The sequence below is a fragment of the Myotis daubentonii genome, chromosome 13 (assembly GCF_963259705.1).
Source record: "Myotis daubentonii chromosome 13, mMyoDau2.1, whole genome shotgun sequence".
In the NCBI taxonomy this organism is placed as follows: Eukaryota; Metazoa; Chordata; class Mammalia; order Chiroptera; family Vespertilionidae; genus Myotis; species Myotis daubentonii.
The window spans coordinates 50221137-50238273 of record NC_081852.1 but is presented as its reverse complement, the minus strand read 5'-3'; the positions used below and the strand labels follow the sequence as shown (position 1 = coordinate 50238273).

Below are 17137 nucleotides of genomic sequence, written 5' to 3'. Positions count from 1 at the left end.
AAGCTCAAAATAGAGCAAATGAACTAAGAGGAAATCCTTGAGTGGTAACTGTAATGTTAACAGGATTCGGCATGACAAAGGGAAGGGCTCAACGTGCTTCATGAAACGGGCTGGTCCTCAGGTTCTTGTGATGTAGAGAAGTCAGTAGGTGCCTGAGGGGTGTGATATGGGGGAGTTATATTAGGTTGAGTCATTCAACCAGATGTGATTGGTCCATCTGAAGGAGTAACTCTACCAGGAAGGAGGAAGTTTGGTTAAAAAGGGTTAAGGTGTGAGGGACAGATGATAACGTTTAGTAAGTGAGGGTCTTCTCCTCACAAGGTCCACTCACCGGAGATGTCCTGTAGGAAGAAGAGCTAACATTTGAGTCCCCAGGCATGACTAGGGATGCTTTAGGCCCAAGTTACTTAATTCTCAAAACCATCCTTTCATAAGTACTGCCAGTCTCCCCACTTTTTACTTGAGAGAATGGAGGTACAGAGGAGATAAAGTATTTAAGGTTTCACAGGGATGGAGCTGAGATCAAACCTCACACAGTCTGACTCTGAGCCAGCACTTGCAGCCCAGTGCTGGTTCTCACATCCTTTCCTACAAGGTGCACCCAGGACCCTGCTTGCACACCTCACCCACACCCCCTTGCGTCTTCTTACCACCCCACCCCCACTCCCTGCTGGATGCTTGGCCCTTTCTCATCATCTTTCCTGCAGGACTTACATGCTCCTCCGTGTCTCCCCCTCAGGCCACTGGGGTTCCGAGCCCCCACATCCTGGTGGCAGTGCTCCCTGGTTTACCCACGGCTGCTGAGCTCTTTGTCCTGCCATATCAGGATCCAACAGGAGAGAACAAAAGGTCAGCAGAGGATCTGGAGCAGGTGAGTCCCCCAGGTGACATTTCAGCTTTCCCCAGAGGCCTGCATCACACTCCTGCTAGTGTCTAACCACCGCACAGCAGCTCTCAGGGATCTGGGCTTGAGAGCAAGAGCACCAACTGTTGGTGGAGTCTTAGACTTTCTGGTCTTCCATTTCTTTTTCATAACCTGTTGATCTAGCTACAGCTTTACAAAAAAACAATGCCAAGTGTTTGTTGTACACCGTGGCTAAGTTACTCAGAGTATATCCACACTGGAATGCTCTATAGCATTTACAGTGTATTAGATAAGTCTATGCATATTGACATGACAAACTGTCCAAGATGTTAAGAAAAAGGCAAGTGGCTGAACAAAATGCAGAATTTGAACCTGTTTATATCTTATTTTACTTATTCTCATCACCAGAGTATCATGAGAATTAAATGACTTCATATGCATGATATCTATATATATAAAAACCCAGCAACCAGAATGCCCAAACAATCAGAATGACCGGAACGACTGGTGGCTATGAAGGGCACTGTGGCAGCCAACCAGCCTGATCTGGGCCCCAGTCAGGGACCCCCCCTCTCGCCCCCATCCCCCCAGCAGGCCCTGTCCTCAATCAGCCTCCATCACCCAGATTGGGGGTGGGGCCGGCCGGCCAACAACCCAAAGCCCCTCCCCCCCACCGGCCTGGCCCAATGGGCCCCCATCAGGGCAGGCCAGCTGGACTCCACCCATGCACAAATTCATGCACCAGATCTCTAGTTGTTTATAAAAGGTACAAATTTTGTACAGATCATGAATACTCTTTATCACACTATGTTAAGATGATGACCTAATGTGTGCTGATAACAAATGAATAATATCGGCTCCAGGAAACCTCCACCTCTGGAATATTAATGTAACTCTGTGTGTGTTTATATCTGTGTGTATCTCTGTGTGTTTCTCTCCTACCTGCCCCCTTTAATTCCTTCCACCCCTCCTTTTAACTTCAAGTCTCTCCAATCTCTGTAGTGGATATTATTATTATGTTGCTGTTATTTTTCTTGTTCTTTTTCTCTGCCCATTGAGTTAAAATGATCAGTCTTCGTTATCCTGTTAGAAACTATATGATTTCAGTTTCTTAATTCTTTCTGGCCAATAGATTAAAGATAGGATTTCTCTGGGGCACTAGGTAAATATTGGCTTTTCCCCCTCTAGTACTTGGAACTTTTCCATTTATTTAGAATGAACCCATAATCAAGTCCTATGATCAGTAGATTTCCAAGATGCGTTGAGCATCCCCTAGAACAGCCTGACTAACAACAACCCCAAATTACAGCATGGGCTGCCTCCTACACACTCTTCTTTCCCCCGCCACCTTGTCACCTGGCAGAAGGCTCGCCTCTGTCATTTTCTCCAGGTGCAAATAATAAACACAGCTGTCATGGAAAGCAAGCCCTGCTGACCCCAACTTCCCAGTGAACTGCAATGGAAGCGGGGGCAGCAGGTAACCCATCAGATTTGCATCTGACCTTGCCCACCACTCAGCATCCCATCATATTCTACAAATTATTACCTGCACCTGCAATTTAGTTGGAGGGGAAAAATGGATTATTTCTTATTACAGCATTACTAATGAGAACCTACCGGGAAAGGAGATCTGAGGCCTTTAGGTCCTCCTCTTACTGATTATCCATGAAGTCCAGATCATAGTCTTTGCAAGTATGGGATAGTCCAGGTTTAGAACCAGCAAATTCTCTAGCCACAACATCATCTGTGCATCTATATTTCTCATTCTTTCCACTTTTCTCTGAAAGTATAATTCATTCTAGATGTTTTCCTTGGGGGGGGGACATGTAGAAAGAAGAGGGGTAAGTTCTGTGAAACTTCTTCTGCTTGTGTAAGGATGTATCTTGTTTTGACTGTCTATTTTCTCTGTAATTCTTGTTTCTCTGTCTTGTCTGAGTGCCCCCTACAAAGGCATTGTCAGAAAGCTGAGGGATGGTCCCCAGGTAGCCTGAGACCAGGTATTAATAGACCATTCATTAATCAGAGACCTGATGGTGGCTGTCGTCTTTGAAGGCTGTGTGACTTAGCATTTGGCACATGTATAGGGAGTCCAACGACTTTATTAGAAAGAGCACAGGTTTGGAGAAATGTAAACCAGGTTTCTAGTTTAAGCTGTGATAGTCATTGTGTCTGTTTTATAGATGAAGAAAATAGGACCAGAAAAGTTCAATAATTCAGCCAAAGAAACATCCATCTCAGAGGATGTTTGAGATATCATTAAAGAAACGATATGGCAAGGTACTTGTCCTATCGTGGATGTCCAGTATTGCTAAATGGATGGTGGTTAGGTTTATGGCCATTTAGGAGGAGAAAATATAGAAAATGTAAAAATAACTTAAGACTACTTGATACAGTCAGGGCATGTATTAGAAGAAAGAGGATGGTGGAAGTAAGGGGGAAAAGATTAATGAATGAAATTACACAAGCGAACAAGGTCAGTAAGAAACAGAAAGAGCATGTATGAATGACTATACTGGAGTGAGGATGACACATTTAAGTCATCATGCAGATTTGTAGCATTAAAGGAAAGCAAAGCACCAAGCCAGAGATTGTAACTCTGTTTAAGGAATTTGCCAGTGTTTCAGCCTCATTAAGGGCTCAAACTAAACTAAACATAGCAACCAAGCAAATGCCAACATAAGCACATGAGATCAGTTTCTTAGTTGGGGAGAATGGTGGTACCCCTGGTGAAAAGGGCAGTAATGGGATCAACATATAAAACGGCCAGGTGTTAAGCACCTGAGAAACATGGGCTGCCCATCAGAAACCTGTAGTTTTCCTCTGAAGAGGGGTCCTTTGACCCTTCTCTCTCTCTGACTCAGTGGCTTTAAAATGAAGGAATTCAGGCCCCAAGGTGGAGGTGTGACTTGCCTGAGGTGAAACAACTCTTAATAGTTCTGTTTCTGCAACTGGCTGTCCAGTCTAGTGCTCTCCTCCCCCTGACATCCCATGCTACAGACATGGATTTGGATACCACTGTACTTCTGTGGGCCCAGAAATACCAAGGCTGATGCACTATACTAGGAAATGAATGAGATATGTTTTGCATTTGTGTGTGTTTCTGAATGCAATTAACAGCTATCCAATTCAAACACATTGAAGGGGAAAAGTGAAGTTAAGAGCTTATTTAGTTGAGAAATCTAAGGCTATAGTTCAGGCCTGGGTGAATTCTGGGTCACTCAGAAGTATCATCAAATTGCTCCTCTTTCTTCCCCTCTCCCTCTTTTTTCTATTCCTGTTCTTTGCTGCCATGTCGGAAGACTGCCTAATAATGAAGCTAACACTTAGGAAAGCAACAGTGGCCACAGGCACTCCCAGCTGCTGTTGAGTCAGCTGTTAATCCCATCCAGTGCCTCCCTGATTGTATCTCGAGAGCCCAGGTTGACAGTTCCCACTGGCCTGACTTGGGTGCAGTGGGCATCTCTTAACTTGCCCAATGGTCAGAGGGATAGATTGTGTCAATTCTGATGGGTTATACCAGGGGTCCTCAAACTACGGCCTGTGGGCCACATGCAAATACAAATATTGTATGTGTTCCCGTTTTGTTTTTTTACTTCAAAATAAGATATGTGCAGTGTGGATAGGAATTTGTTCATAGTTTTGTTTTGTTTTTTATACTATAGTCCGGCCCTCCAGCGGTCTGAGGGACAGTGAACTGGCCCCCTGTTTAAAAAGTTTGAGGACCTCTGGGTTATACCCTCCCTGGATCAGGGATGTAGGTGGAAGGGGCTCCTAAATCAAGGACTAAAATAATAAAGGACATGGTTCTTTAAAGAAAAGCATAATAAGAGAGAAGGAACACTGGGCAGGCCAAAGCAACTGACTCCCTTTGTAATAAATTATACAGAAATTTTAAATGAATTCAAAGCCAAACGAAACCAAAGGATCCCCTACCCCCTATTTGAAGGCTGTACACTGAATCCCAGGTGGAACTTTGGAAGGACTCACCTTATCCCTCCTCTTAATGCCCTGGCCCCTTTCTTGTAAAGATACAGCATAGGACCACCCCCCCTCCTCCCAGCAGGGGAAGAAATGGGACCCTGGCCAGATGAACCCTGGAGACTGTAAGGACAAGGCCCCAGCAAAGGGCTCCTGCCTTTCCTCCTTTAGCTTCCTCTATCAGCATTCCCCGGGGAGAGGGATGATGGCTTAGACTGAGCTATCTTTTCTGTGAAATAAATTGAAAATCCCCTCACAGTGAGAAGTACTTGACCTTGTTATCAAGTAACGTGGGCCGGGTTAATCAAGTGACCTCTGTCTGGGAGGGTTCCACCCGCCTTGATTTCAGATTTCCAGTGAGTGAGGAGAAGCTGGCTTGCCCTTTGCTGGCCTCATCAGGGACAACACATTCTGCTACCCTGAGGCCAGCTGCGCAGATATAGAGCAGTCCTTCCCCTCCATGGCTGCGCCTCCTTCTCTCTGAATCATCAGAGGTAAGCAGATTTGTATCTGGCTTCCCGGGAGGGAGGGAAGAGCATCCTCCTCTGTGAAAGTTGTTTGGGGTGCTTGGCTGGAGAGATAGGGAGCCTACCCTACCGGTTCTTTTGCAGAATCTGTAAAGGGCATGAAAACACTTAAAAGGAAGAAAAGGACTATGGGAAAAATGTCAACCACCAACAATGTATTTGAGCCTCAGTTGTTTGTGTTCTCATATACACTTCACCACAGATGCAGAGTCTAAGATTCAGGGAAAGGAAAGGTGTCTCTGAAAATGGGACAGTCTATAGGCAGCACTTTAAGGAAGTAAACATTTACTCTGAAATATAATTCATAAACAGACTATTTTTTATATGCCCACAGAGTCTACTTTGTCTGGATTTATTAATGTGAGGAGTTGAACCATAGAAATCCTCTGGAGTTCACAAAAAGATCATTAAAGTAAGAAACCATAACTAAAAGTAGAGTAGATAAGATTTGGCCCAAAAGTAACTTGGCAAAAGGAGACCGAGCATAGAGCTGGTTCTGAAGAATACGAGAGGAGGAAGTGTGTATGGCTGATCTATTTCTTCCTTATATCACCCAGGAAACTTCTTAGGCACTTTCATCACGCTGATTATCTTGGGCGAAGAAAGAATGGAAATAGATGAGCTAGTGTTAACTAGATTTAGTATTTGGCCCCATTGCTTTCCCCACTAATTGTATGAGTTGGGGAAGATCTTCCTCTGTTGAAATTGAAAAAAAGATTCTTCAATTGCTAGTTGAAGGGACCTTAATCATGTAGCAGAATCAAGATTGATTGAGTAGGTCAGCTCCAAGGCCATTCTAGGAAAGTCTCTCCTTAAATATGGCACCAGGATGCTACTTATATTTAATAGGGTTTCCATTCCTTCTATCAACTTCAGAGATAAGCGCTAGTATTTTAGCCCAATGTAGCTTTGCCACTGATAAGTCTGCCAAAGCCCCTTTTGAATCTATAGTTTCACATTTACCACTTCTTTGCATTACATGTTTTATAAATTTATCAACTGCTTTGCTGTCCTTCTACTTCTCTTTTTTCATGTTTCGGTGTTTGACACTACCATTCTAATAATCTGAGTCTGTGTTTGCCCCCAATTTGTTTTATTAAAAACGGTTTAGATGTTGAATGTGTTATTTGTGCAGTAACCGTCACCATTATTGCCTATATATTTCCAACTCACTGACTTCTGGATACATGGTAGGGTTGTTCCCATAATTTCCTTCGGTGGGCAGACCCATGTGACTAATTCTGGCCAATGACTTGGGAGCAGAAGTGAGATGCATCACTTCCAAGTTGAAGTATCCGAATGCCATCTGCAAACTCCTTTGCCCTCCTAGGGTGCTGTGAATGCAGCACTGAGGGTGCTGTTCACCAGCCTGTATCCCTGGGTCAGTGGTCAGCAAACTCATTAGTCAACAGAGCCAAATATCATAGTACAATGATTGAAATTTCTTTTGAGAGCCAAATTTTTTAAACTTAAACTATATAGGTAGGTACATTGTTATTAACTTAATTAGGGTACTCCCAAGGCTTAGGAAGAGCCACACTCAAGGGGCCAAAGAGCCGCATGTGGCTCGAGAGCCGCAGTTTGCCAACCACGGCCCTGGGTGATCACAATGAGCACAGCACCACTGCTGACCTGCAGTTTGAGCAAGAAAGGGACCTTCAGTGCTTCAGGGCCCTGGAGATTTTAACCTAGTGACTTCAGCCTCACCTCGCTTGCTGTCATTGCTACCCTTAAATTTCATACTTGGTGAAGAAGATATGGAGAAGATTGGTGTTTTCCCTTCAGCAGGTCCCTCCCCCTGCATCCTCTTGAAGGTAGCTTTCCAAGTATTTTCTGGAATCCCCACTGTCTTCTGAAGTGGTACTTTGGGTGAAGTGTGAGTTATATGTGAAGCACAGGCGTATTCCACCACTTGGCAGATGCCAAGGATAATAAGTTGTTTCTTCGGTCATGATTATTTAGCTGAAGGAGACCAGAAAATGGACTGTGTGGGTCAGCAGCAGAGGGGGTTGGGGGGTGACAGAACAAAGGATAAATGAGATTTCCTAAGACAGTACACTCTCACTGGACAGAAAAGAAAAGTAAATTTAACTTGCTTCAGCGGGTCCAATCTCCCAGCAAGCACACATTATTTCACTTGATTCTTTATCATGCAAGGTTTTGTCCTTCTCACCACACTTTTCTAGAGATTCCAGTTTATTTTACTCCTTTCATAGCCGAAGACTCTCCCAAACATTGCATGTTATATTAACTGGTAAACAGACTGTGGCCATTCTGACGATAAAGTTAGGAGTTGCTGATTCCCATAGCTCATGCTGGTCAGCTGACATGGGACTGGAGTTACAAGCTGTGTGCTTCACTGGTGACTAAGAGATGGCAGAGTAATGAATGAAATGTGTCTGTAAAACCTCCTAAGCCTGCCCAGCTCCTCCTCTTTCCAAATATCTTTTGCTCTCTTTCTTCCTCAGCTGGTTAAAGGAAAATGTTTCTGCCGAAAATGCCCAGGGACTAAGAGTCAAACAATATTGCAGTCTAGACTCAACTCTTCACATATTAAAAACTGAGGTATATCCTGTAAGGTCCGTGTTCCTTCCCAAGCAGATACCAGCACTAACACCTGAAAGATTCGGAGTTAGAAAAACAAAACAAAACAATAAAAATATGCAATTGTACCGATATAAATTGTGCAATGCATAGATAATATACTTAAGACACATACCATTGACCCGATGAAAACAATAGAGGACAAACACTTCTGTAAGTGGCATGGAAAACATTTAAAATATTGTCAACAGTTTGACACTCATTTATGTGAGTAGAGAAGTACATGGTTGTAATTGAAATGATTCTTGTATGCAAGGTGAATTTTATTTAGTTTTATCTCCATGTATAATTTCTTTCCTGCAAACGATGTGTTCTTCATTGCATGTCCTTTGACACAAGTTAAATACATGAAACATACCTTTTGCTGTTGGATGATTTTTTCATAGCCTGCTTAATTTGGTCAATGACACAGATAAAGCCAATGAAGCAATGTTATAAATGAAAACAAATAAAATTCTGGGAAGTTCATCATATTCATAAGGGACTATCTACAAGTATGACATTCTGATGAACTTTATTTTCTTGTTTAGTTATTTATATTACTCACTTGAGGGAAAAAACATTCTCAGGGATAAGAAATCTATATCACTCCACCTGGTTGAAAAAGAAAAGTCTTTCTCTGGCAAATACATATTCCCTTTTGTCCACATGACGGACTCTACAACACAGAGCAATTCCTTAATTACCTCTGATAAGTCTTTCCTATTTGAATTAAAACATTTTCCTATAAATATAAGTGTGTACATGTACGTATCTACATAACATGATAAACATATTTTATACATACATGATTACTACTGTCTACATATTTCATATATATATATATACATACATATTTACACATTTCTGTATGTGTACATGTGTTCATTTCATAATCAAAACGTTTATGATTGACCTCCACTGAAAATCCAGGGTCAAATCCCTATAAAGACCTTACAAATTGAATGAGAAGAACAAGGTTAAGTGGGAACTGGGTGTCGCAATAATGTAGAGAACCCAGAGGAAAAGCATTCTTCAGTCTGTGTTAGAAACCCGCTCTTCCTGTAAACCCGGAGCATAATGAAAGATACCCAGTGCCCAGGGAAAAGAACAGCCTAATATAGAGAACAAAGCTGTTTTCGATATAATTGTATGATGATCTTGTTTTTATGCATGGTTTGCCAAATGGAAACGTTAGAGAGGCTGAGCTTGCACGGATCCCAGGTGCTCAGCTACAGGTAACTGACAGTCCTCCAGCAAAGAAGTTCATCCGCAGGGCAGTCCGCTCTGTGACCAAGCAGAGTTTTCCAGAAGGGACTTGGCTTCAAAACAAAACCACCTGACCCTGCTTAACTGCTGAAAGAATCAAATGCGTCATTTCTGTGACTCAGTGGATTAAATTAAATTCTATAAATATAAAAGGAAACACATTTAATAATTTAGCAGAATCATGGTCAGGAAGCATCTAATTAGACTTAAAAGTAACATAAATAAATACTAAATTGATGATTAGGATATTAAAAATAAGGCAAGGTGACCAAATCATAATAGGAGTGAGCCCAGGCTAGTGTGGCTCAGTTGGTTGGAATATCCTCCCATGCACCAAAGGGTTGTGGGTACCATTCCTGGTCAGGGCACATATCCAGGTTTCAGGTTCAATCCCCAGTCAGGATGCATGCAGGAGGCAAATGATCCATGTTTCTCTCTTTCTCTCTCACACCTCCCCCCCCCCCTCTCTCTCTCTCCTTGCTAGCTCTTCCTCTCTCCCTCTTAGGAATGAAAGCACATCCTTGGGTTCAGATTTAAATAAAATTATATATATAAAAGCCTAATCTACTACCAACCAATTGGCTAGTTGCTATGACGCGCACTGACCACCAGGGGGCAGACTCTCGATGCACAGGCGTGGAAACATGGAACAGACTGATGAATCTCAGGGGGGAGAAGTGGGGAGGGCTGGAAGAGATTAACCAAAGATCTTATATGCATACTGGGGTTCCTTGGCCTGGCCTGCTGGGATAGGGCCGAAACCAGCTCTCCAACATCCCCCTAGGGGTCCCGGATTGTGAGAGGGCACAGGCCAGGCCTAGGGACCCCACTGGTGCACGAACCCATGCACCGGGCCTCTAGTAGTAGTAATAATAATAATAATAATAATAATAGGAGTGTGTTGATAACTTTTCATAATTTGCTCAAAAATATAAGCAAAACCAAACAAATTGAGCTTGGTTTTCTACTTTATTTATTTATTTATTTTTTAAAATATATTTTATTGATTTTTTACAGAGAGGAAGGGAGAGAGATAGAGAGTCAGAAACATCGATGAGAGAGAAACATCAATCAGCCGCCTCCTGCACATCCCCCACTGGGGATGTGTCCGCAACCCAGGTACATGCCCTTGGCCGGAATCGAACCCGGGACCCTTCAGTCCACAGGCCGACGCTCCATCCACTGAGCCAAACCGGTTTTGGCTGGTTTTCTACTTTAAACTGAACAGTTTTACTTTGACTTTAAAACCTTACCTTATACTCTTACTACCTAAATCAGCTGCGGGCAAACTATGGCCCGCGGGCCGCATCCGGCCCGTTTGAAGTGAATAAAACTAAAAAAAAAAAAAAGACCGTACCCTTTTATGTAATGATGTTTACTTTGAATTTATATTAGTTCACACAAACACTCCATTCATGCTTTTGTTCCGGCCCTCCGGTCCAGTTTAAGAACCCATTGTGGCCCTCGAGTCAAAAAGTTTGCCCACCCCTGCTCTAAATAAAGCTCTTTGCCCCATGTTGGGGGTTAGATATTTTGAGGCCCAGAATTCCCTGCATCTGTCTAGTACACATGTCAGCCCAAGTAGCCAGTCAGCTGATGTCCTACACCTGCAACAAGGGTCAGCCAATTCATTACTTAAGTTGTGGTTGCACTTTGTTTCAACTATATAATGTATTATTTTAGAAGAACTACATTTGCCATTCAATAAATATTCATAAAGTAGCTATTCTGTTAAAACCACAAGGCATGGGTTGGGCGGCATAGGGAGGAATAAGGTGGAATCTAGCAGTTAATAAAATACTTGTATATGAGTCTCACCACAACGTATAACTTGTACATGTCTGCTTCTTTTAAGCTCTGTATATAACAGATTCTAAAAACTGGGCATGACTTTTCTAAGCTATCACAGGATAGTTTTTAATTGTAAAAAGTATTTGATGTACTAATTATTTGACCTATTTTGTAGCATTTAGCATGTAAAGTCAGGTCATGCTTAAAAATAATTATTTCTACCCGATTGGTGTGGCTCAGTGGTTGAGTGCTGACCTACGAACCAGGAGGTCACAGTTCTCTTCCCCATCAAGGTACATGCCCAGGTTGGGGGCTAGATCCCCAGTGTGGGCATGCAGGAGGCAGCTGATCAATGATTCTCTCTCACCATTGATGTTTCTCTCTCTCTCTCTCTCTCTCTCTCTCTCTCTCTCTCTCTCTCTCTCTCTCTCTCTTTCTTCCTCTCTGAAATCAATAAAAATATATTTAAAAAATAATAATTATTATTCTTCATATTCTGGAATAAAGCATCCTATTAAAACTTATTTATATAATTCATTAGCATACTATTGGGAATGCCTTGGTAAATGCAATACATATTTCTCAGCACATGTGTTTATAGTCGGTATGACAGTTTTGGTGGCACCCACTATGACACTGCTTCTTTCAGATATCGGAGCTACTGATCCACAAGCTCAACCAGAACTCGGTGCACTTCGAGCTGAAACCCGGGATCCAAGTCCTCGTCCACGCAGCACACTTAACAGCAGGTCAGTTTGCACGTCCCCTGCCTTTCCTAGTGGCTCTAGTAAAGGGGATTCTCAATCCTTTACCATAGCAAAACTATATGGTGTCTCTCCTTATCAGAAAGGCAACAGAATAAAGTGCATTTTCTTAGTCCTGGCGAAAACCAATAATGATTCACCTAAATACATACTCCTCAAATAATAGCAAGTTTCATCTGAACAGAAATCTTAAAAATAAAGTTAATTCTACAAATAACATTTTTTCCCGGTCTTTCTGCAAAACCTTATTTTCAAATTATTCATGTTACAAATATTTTTTTAAAGTTTTGAGATACAGTAGTCAGTGGAAATTCCTGGGACTTAGCAATTGTACAGGGCTGTAGCCAGGAATTGAATCACAAGTTGGTCATGATCTTACAAATTAACTAATGTCATTGAGTTTCTGTCTCTTTACCTATAGAAGGTAGGAGAAATAAACCCTCTTCCTAAGGCTATATAGAAGTCTCAATGATAATGCCGGTAATCCCATGTAAATAGAAATAGCTATCATTGGTTGTATCAATACTAAATTAAATTAATATTTATTGAGTACTTATTTTTGCAAATTACTTTGCTGGTACAGTAGGAGATGATCTTTGTCCCCAAAATATATATGATCTGGTTGTGATGGGGCAAAGTTTGCTGTAGCAGTGGTAGTGGTGCTCTGGAGTGGGGGGGATGGGCAGTGGTGGGATATGTCAGTGAGTAACCTGCGTACATGCTCAGGTAGGGAGGCAAAAGGGCACACTTAAGCACTTAGAGTTTTCAATCTTGCAGTCAGACCAATGGTTTTCATCTTGGCCCCATCACTGACTCACTATGTAGAACTTGAGAAGAGACTTCATTTCTCTGGGCCTTAGAGATGCCAGTAGCACCTATGTCAGTGGGATTGTGTGAGGATTGCGTTAATTTAAGTAATGCACTTAGAGTAATGTCTGGCAGATAGTAAGCTATTGTGTGTGTTTTTCTTTTTACTCCTTGTATTATTAACAAAGATGTATAGGAAGCGTAAATCAGAAATAAATTATACCCAGTCAAAATGATACAGGAAAGGATCTTGGAGAAGGTGGATGGATAGTTAGGATTAAATGCCAGAGATATTCCAAGCACCAAAGCACCAAGGAAGGAACATGGAATAGGTAGGGACAAAGAGCAAGAGTTGCCAAATTTAGTCTCTGGTTTCCTGGAGACTATGGAGGGGTGCCTAGGTCTATAGGAAGGCCAAGAAGGTTGGCCTCTTTTCTTTTTATATTGTATCTTTTCCTTTTATTATGATTTCATAATTTTTTGTTAAAAAATAATCCCTCTGCCTTAAAAGAATGAATATTTAAAAGTCACTATGCCTGCCCATCTGGTGTGGCTCAGTGGTTGAGCGTTGAACTATGAACCAGGAGGTCACAGATTGATTCCCAGTCAGGGATGGATTGATTTCTAGTCAGGGCACAGGCCCAGGTTGTGTGCAAGAGGCAGTCAATCCATGACTCTCTCTCTCATCATTGTTGTTTCTCTCTCTCTCTCTCTCTCTCTCTCTCTCTCTCTCTCTCTCTCTCTCTCTCTCTCTCTCTCCTTCTCCCTTCCTCTCTGAAATCAATAAAAACAAATTTTAAGTCAATCTTCCTAAGCATGGGATATGGAGGTAGCGTGTGGAATTCCGCCAGGCTTGGCAGTGTGTACTTCCTTTGCTGGGCTTTGGAAAGGCTTTGAGCAGAGGTATGGCTGATTCTGAGAGTCACATGAGGAAGATGACTCATAAGAGGAAGGAGGACTGAGTCAAGTTGATTTGTTATTCTACAGCTTGCTATCCTAATGCATCCATTGAACAGACATTTACTGAGTGCCTGCCTGCTCTGAGCCAAGCAGTGTTCTCTGAATGGAATAGTCTCTGCCTTCATGAAGCTTCCATCACAAGGGAAAGCTGGGCAGGAAGCAAATTAACAAATGTCATGTTTTGAATTATATTGCTGATGAAAATGCCCTGAAGAAATAAAGTGTAAGAAATCAGAAGTATTAAGTAGCCCCTACTAGAGCAACCCCTTAGCTAAAGGTCTGCCTACTTATCTCAGGGCATTTGATGATCTAAATTGGCCGTTTCCTACCAAGAAGGTTGACCTTTGGCCTTTGGTGAATAGTGGTGACTGACACATGACTGTTACACATAGCTGGTTAAAGTGAATGAACAATGTCCGAAACATCATGCTAATAGCTATGTCACTGACAACTTTTGTCAAATCAGTAGAAAGTAACTACTTGAAATAGTTTTAAATGGGTTTACTGTACTGACCTGTGTGTCTCAGTGGTTAGAGCGTTAGCCTGCAGACCAAAGATCATGGTTTTGATTCCTGGTGAGGAGCACATACCTGGGTTGAGGGTTCGGTCCTTAGCCCCAGTAGGGGCACATGTGGGTAACCAATCTATGTGTCTCTCTCACATCAATGTTTTTCTCTCTTTCTCTTCCTTTCCCTCCCTCCTTTCTATTGTCTCTAAAAATCAATGGAAAAAATATCCTTGGGTTAGTATTAACCGAAAAACAAAAGGTTATTTATTTATTTAATTTAAATGATGGTCCAATCTGTTTAGGGGGAAGACTGAACCTCATCTACTTCATCGCTTGGGAGGCAAAATTTGCTTTACAGCATGCTCACCTTCTAAATAAGCACTGTCTTCAGGCAGTATATTTTGTTTTCAGCTGGGTGCTTTGATTTCTTAGGAAACACTCCCCTGTTATTAAACAGGGGTCTCTGTTAGAAAGGGGAGCATCACAGATCAGAATAGAGACCTAATCTACTTTCCCAGCCTATCATTCTAGAGGCCACTAACATTTCATTCGTTTCTTCTCCCAAACCTCTCATCTATCAGTTATGTTATGTGCCTGGTTTTTATTGACCTCATTGTCATATCACATTCCAAAGATGGTCAGATGGTCAGATCATGTTGCTGAATTTGAAATCTTATCTCAAATGTTTCTTAAGGATGCTTTCCTATAATGACATCTGGTATAGAGCTGGGATCAAGCTGAAAAATAAGAATAAAAAAAGTCGGCATTTAATTGAAACTGGTTTGGCCAGTGGCTTGGCCAGAGAAAGGGATCCAGCAAAGTCATCCATGAATCCATGTGGGAGAAACAGCCCATTCCCCATAGCAATGACAGGTTTATTGTGATTGGTTTAAGCTCCAGGTGGCAAGGAATAATACAAAATTTGGAAGATCTGGAAAATTTCCCTAATTAATGTTCATAGTTTATTCTGTAACGGGGAATTTGGAGAGCAGGACTCAGATCTCTGGGAAGAAGGACCAGCCAAAGGGAGGGATGTTTCTGGGAGCTCAGGTTAGCACACTGAGATTTGAATGCGAGCGCCCTGCAATTCACATAAGTATGATGTGAGGTTGCCAAAGAATAAGACAATAACAATACAGTTCAAGGCAGAAGCCCAATCTTAAACGGGGCCAATTTGGATAGAGTGAGAAAAATATTTGATTTCCAACCATTGTGGCTGTTCGAGGCTCTTCCCTGTTAGGTTTAATAGTAGGACCTTTTGGCGTTGTAATTCCCAACCCAATCAACTGGCTTATTGAGCTTCCTGTTATGACTGGCTCAGGGGCTGGAGTAAATGTAGACTTGTATTGGAATAACTAGCTCTAGTTTGAAGAGTAAAGGAAAAGAATGTGAAGGGCTGACTCAATAACTTGGTCTTGGAAACTTCTGTTATGTTGAGTTTAGCCATGCTTGTCACAATAGTGTTAGAACTGGTGGTACCCACAGGTACCAGCTCACTCAGCCAGACTTCTATATACTAAAGACAATGTTTGTGTTAAGATTAGTATTTCAGTAATTGTGATAGAGAAGTAAAATATATGTGGGCCAAGTTGTCTGTTGGAGATTGTTACTAAGTTAGCTGCAACTGTATGATTTTTTAAAAACTATTTGAACAGGGTGGTAGAGTATATCTACTGAGACAGTGGAGAAAGTTCCTTTGCACATAGAAAGCTTGGCATGTGGGGTGGGGGAGTCAGTGCATTGAGACACTTGCCACAATTTCTTTTATTAAGTTAAAATGAACACATTCCTATTTATGGGTATGAAGAAACCTGGGGAAAAGAAAAAACAAGGAGGAAGAGTATTTGATGCAGAACTTTCACCTCAGCTACCTTTCCCTTCTTCTTTTCCTCCTGCAGCAGGCAGAAGAAAATACAATTTTTTTTTTCAAAAAAGGAAAAAGGGCCACTGTTTGCAACATTTCATGTCTCATAAGCAGGATTGCTAATACCTTCCCAGGGACCATTATAGCACACTGCTGCTTTCCATTAATTGCTCAGCAGATGTTCAGCAGCCTTCTTTTAAAAATGTTTGAGCCAGAATATGTTGCTGGTGAAAGAGGCAATGCATAATTTGGTTTGTCTCCAAGGAAAAAGAACTGTCTCCTTTCAGGAATTTACTATCCTTATTTTGTGTCTCAAATTCAGCTCCCTGTTAAGTTTTATGGGAACACAAGGTAAGCATTTCCAAATACCTGGGTGTCATTAGAGATTGGATTGAGTTCGTTTCCCACCCCCGCTCTCATGGTCTATCGGGGAATTCATTAACTTTGATATCTAAGCTGAGCTAAACTTGGTTTTAGCAGTCCTTGTTTATTCTCAGCCTTTCCTCTGCGTCTCCATTTCTGTGCAATTACTCTTGAGACCATACCACTTCTGACAGATATGTTTCTGAAATTCTCTTTGCAGAAGGGAGAGATGTGAAAATGTGTGAGAACGGGTAGAGAATGAGAAGGTGTTGTCGGGAAGTTTGAGGGAGGGCCATGGCCAGGGTGGCTCTCTTTGGCTTTTAGAACCTGATGGTAGCTGGCATGGATGTTTAGCAGAAAAAGGCTAGGATGTTACAAAACAACCCAGGGAGTTGGAAAAGGGAGTAGACATCTATCAAGCTGGATGTTGGACTGGACACACTGGTGTTTGACTGAAGTGTACCTTTCCTCATTCTATTCCAAACTGGACTCTTTCTCCCGCTTCTCCATCTGTCTACACCTCCTAAGTCTATTTTTATTTTAAGGCTCAACTCAATGTCAACATGTGCATGAATCTTTTCTAGAGACCTTTCCCTGGATTTCATCTATCCCTTGTCTGAGCTCACAGACAAGGGATAAATGAAAATATTTATTAAAATCTTTAAAATCTTTATTGTTGCCATCATCATCATCACTCTTATTTAACTTCTTAAGGACACAGCTTAGCACATCTTATTATTGTCTCTACCTTGGTACCCAACAGAGAACTTGCAACATATCAGGTGCTCAATAAATATTGCTTTATAAATAATTAGATGTATCATCAGTTTCTAAGTTGAAGAGATATATTCAAAATCT

General features: G+C 41.8%; 1 protein-coding gene across 4 annotated transcripts in view; it reads left to right on the top strand.

The window, feature by feature from the left end:
* SORCS1 (sortilin related VPS10 domain containing receptor 1) overlaps positions 1-17137 on the top strand; it is a 463918-nt gene that overhangs the window by 431049 nt on the left and 15732 nt on the right. For all 4 annotated transcript variants that reach the window (XM_059661339.1, XM_059661340.1, XM_059661338.1 and 1 more), the window contains exons 23-24: positions 740-871; positions 11663-11762. In XM_059661339.1, coding sequence (XP_059517322.1) covers positions 740-871; positions 11663-11762 — 232 coding nt within the window. The remainder of the gene's footprint in view (positions 1-739; positions 872-11662; positions 11763-17137) is intronic.